Source organism: Contarinia nasturtii, unplaced genomic scaffold, assembly GCF_009176525.2.
Source record: "Contarinia nasturtii isolate CC-2019 unplaced genomic scaffold, AAFC_CNas_1.1 Cnas_scaffold_3607, whole genome shotgun sequence".
NCBI classification, from domain to species: Eukaryota; Metazoa; Arthropoda; class Insecta; order Diptera; family Cecidomyiidae; genus Contarinia; species Contarinia nasturtii.
This window is the reverse complement of record NW_022200906.1, coordinates 2,196-5,273: the sequence shown is the minus strand read 5'-3', so window position 1 is coordinate 5,273 and position 3,078 is coordinate 2,196. Positions and strand designations below refer to the sequence as shown.

Below are 3,078 nucleotides of genomic sequence, written 5' to 3'. Positions count from 1 at the left end.
CACATATTTCTGAGAAATTCGATGACGTCATTACATGACTGTGTATATTTTGACATTTCATGCTTGGCATCATTGGTTGCGTAGCACTAATGAAATTGTTCTCTTTTTGTCTGATTTACCATAGCTACAGTCACAATGAATCCGTATCAGAGCAAAGGAACCTGTTGTGGAAAGATGAAGCGCAAATGTAAGTGCAAACGATCAGCCACAAAAATCACTGTCAAGCAAGAAGTTGTGGTCAAAGAAGAACCCTCGGATGGTGGCGAATTGCTTCATTATCCGGTACCACCATCGCCAGTTGAAGCAAACGCCTCAATCAAATCAGAGAGCGAAAGTGACAGCGAAATCGATTCGGTGAAGAAGGAAATTAAGTGTGAAGATGAATGTTTGACCAAAAAAGACGATGAGGCACAAGTTGGATGCTTAAAAGGCGTAGCAGATAAGGACGAATCATTTGGTGGGAACGGAAGCGGACCAAGACCAAAATTGAACAGCAAAGGAACAAATCGGAAACAAAAGGATGATGGCAAGATGAAAAACGGCTCAAAAAAAGATCGCAAAGGGAAAGTATTGAAGAAACAAATGGCAAGTGCACAGAAGAAACACAAATGTCATTTGTGCAAATATGCCTCATCAAACAAATCTCATTTAACAGATCACATTCGAGCCCACACTGGCGAAAAGCCATTTGAATGTGAAAAATGTGCTAAGGCTTTTGCACGGAAGAGCGATTTGACTAGACACAAGAAAATCCATGGTCCAAAATTCTCATTCAATTGTTCAAAGTGTCGCCGTGGATTTACAAAAAAAACAGAAAAGATCAACCATGAAAATGACTGCACAGTTCACCAGTACGCTTGCTACCTATGCGGAACTGCCATTCAGCGCATGTCAGATCTAAAGCAACACATGCGAATCCATAGTTGCGTTAAGCCATTCGCATGCCATGTTTGCTCCAGAGCATTTGCAAGAAAATATGATCTAAAGAAGCATTCAAGGACTCATGTCAAACAATTCCCGTTTGCCTGCCTAAAATGTTGTCAACGATTCGCTCAAGAAAATGAAAAACAATTGCATGAGGATCGATGCAAATGTCGACGATACGAATGCTATGTCTGTCCATATCAATGTTTTGGTAAAGGTCATTTGAAAGAACATCCCAATGAGCCATTTTCACTAATCTGCATGCCTACATCTGATGCATATCGTATGCATCGAATGTATGCATGTATATGAACAGATGCATATTCTATGCATCGCAAATCGCCATTAAAAAGAGATAGTGTGATCAGTATGCATACTACTGTATGCATAATATATGCATAATATTAGTACAATTGGACCATTACATTGGATGCGTATTAGGTGCATAAAATTGCATTACAACGGCGCATTGGGATGTGCAAGGAAGACACTGGGGCCAGAAACCATTCCGATGTGGTGTTTGTGAAAAGAAATTCTGTCTAAAAGGCAATCTTAAGAAACATTTGGCTACACATGCCAAACAACGTCCGTTGCGTTGTGCCAAATGCTATCGACCATTTGCCCAAGACGGTGACAAGAAAGCTCACGAAGAACAGTGCAATCGTCGCTTAAATCATTGCTACTTGTGTAAAGAAGCAAAGCAAGATTCACAGAAATTAAAGCGGCACATGCGAAGCTATCATACTGGGGAAAGACCATACCCATGTGAAGTATGCGGTGCACGTTTCTTAATGCAAGCAGATATCAAAAAACACACGAAGACCGTTCATCGTAAGACAGACCAACCGAATTTTAAATCGAAAGAATTTAAACAACATTAATTTGCCATATTTCCTCTATATATTCATAAAACAAAAATCACAAAACCATCATTCAAAGAACTCATACACTTTTTCTTCATGTAAAAAACAAAATTACAAATGAACTTAATATTTAAATTAGAGAAACCCCGAATGATCATTACAAATAATAAATTACAAAAACTGAAATAAAATGATTGAAGGACATTATGTACTCAATATTTGAAACGTTGAATAAATAAACTGAATTTTATTGCAAAATTCGACTCCACTGTTTTCATTTGATTTTATAAGAAATATTCAATTTAAATATCGTTGGGCTTAAAACTGAAACCTTTGTGGTCTTAACGCTATAAATATACAGTATCTCTGGATCACATTCTTGAGAAAATAGTAATTTGTACGATCAAGAATTTCTATGAATGAATTCTTTGCAGCTATGTTCTTTTCATTACAGAGTTAGAGCATTTTTATTACAATAAACAACATTTCATTGTAAAGTTTGAACAGAATGATGCCTCAGTCAACCGGATGGCGATTATCTCCATACAAAAGCAAAAAACGTCAGGGTGTCACCATCATCGTACGTAAAACTCAAAAATCGCCCTCTGCAGTCGACCTTCTTTCGCGTGTGTGACGGCTGACGGGTTATTCTAATGATTTCCTAGAAATAGGATCAAGGTACGTTACTCAAAGTATCAAAAATAAACGAATAGCTCAAAATGTTCAGGTGAAAGTACAAAAAGTGCGTTTTATTGTTATTGATAATGTGTAAACAAGTATATGAAAGTTAATAGTTTCTAGTCTTAATAAGTTTTCGTATAAAAATGAAATTCCAAAACTAAAGTGATCTTAACCTTAACTGAGTCTTACGTTAAATCAGTTTTTCATAAACTTAACTGAAAAGATGTTATGAATGTATATTTTGCATTTATTATTAATTTAATTTTAACGGCGCGTTGCTTCAACTTTGATGATTTCATTGAAACTAGTCTCCTTTATATCTCTAACGATCCAAATTGAGCCCAATTGCTTCTGTATTCTGTAAAGCATTGAAGCATTGATTGAAAACTGAAACACTTTTGCCGATATGCATGCTCGTGAAACGTTGATGGCCTTATCCGCTGGTAAAACGCATTTTCCCAGGTCAAATTCCGTCAATAGTTCCAGCGCCGTATTTAGTTTGGATCTATCTTTAACTTTCCATAAGTTTTCCCTTCCTTCTAATTTAACTTTTCTTAAAGTTCTGCGATGTTGAATGATGAAATCCAAAAAATGGTCTTTGATTTCAAAG

General features: G+C 36.5%; 1 protein-coding gene across 1 annotated transcript; it reads left to right on the top strand.

Moving 5' to 3' along the window:
- Positions 1-135: 135 nt before the first annotated feature.
- On the top strand, positions 136-1,805 carry LOC116350111 (zinc finger protein 596-like). Its single transcript, XM_031781848.1, has 2 exons — positions 136-694; positions 1,471-1,805. The coding sequence occupies exons 1-2, from the start codon at positions 136-138 to the stop codon at positions 1,803-1,805; spliced, it is 894 nt and encodes a 297-aa protein (XP_031637708.1).
- The last annotated feature ends 1,273 nt before the right edge of the window (positions 1,806-3,078 follow it).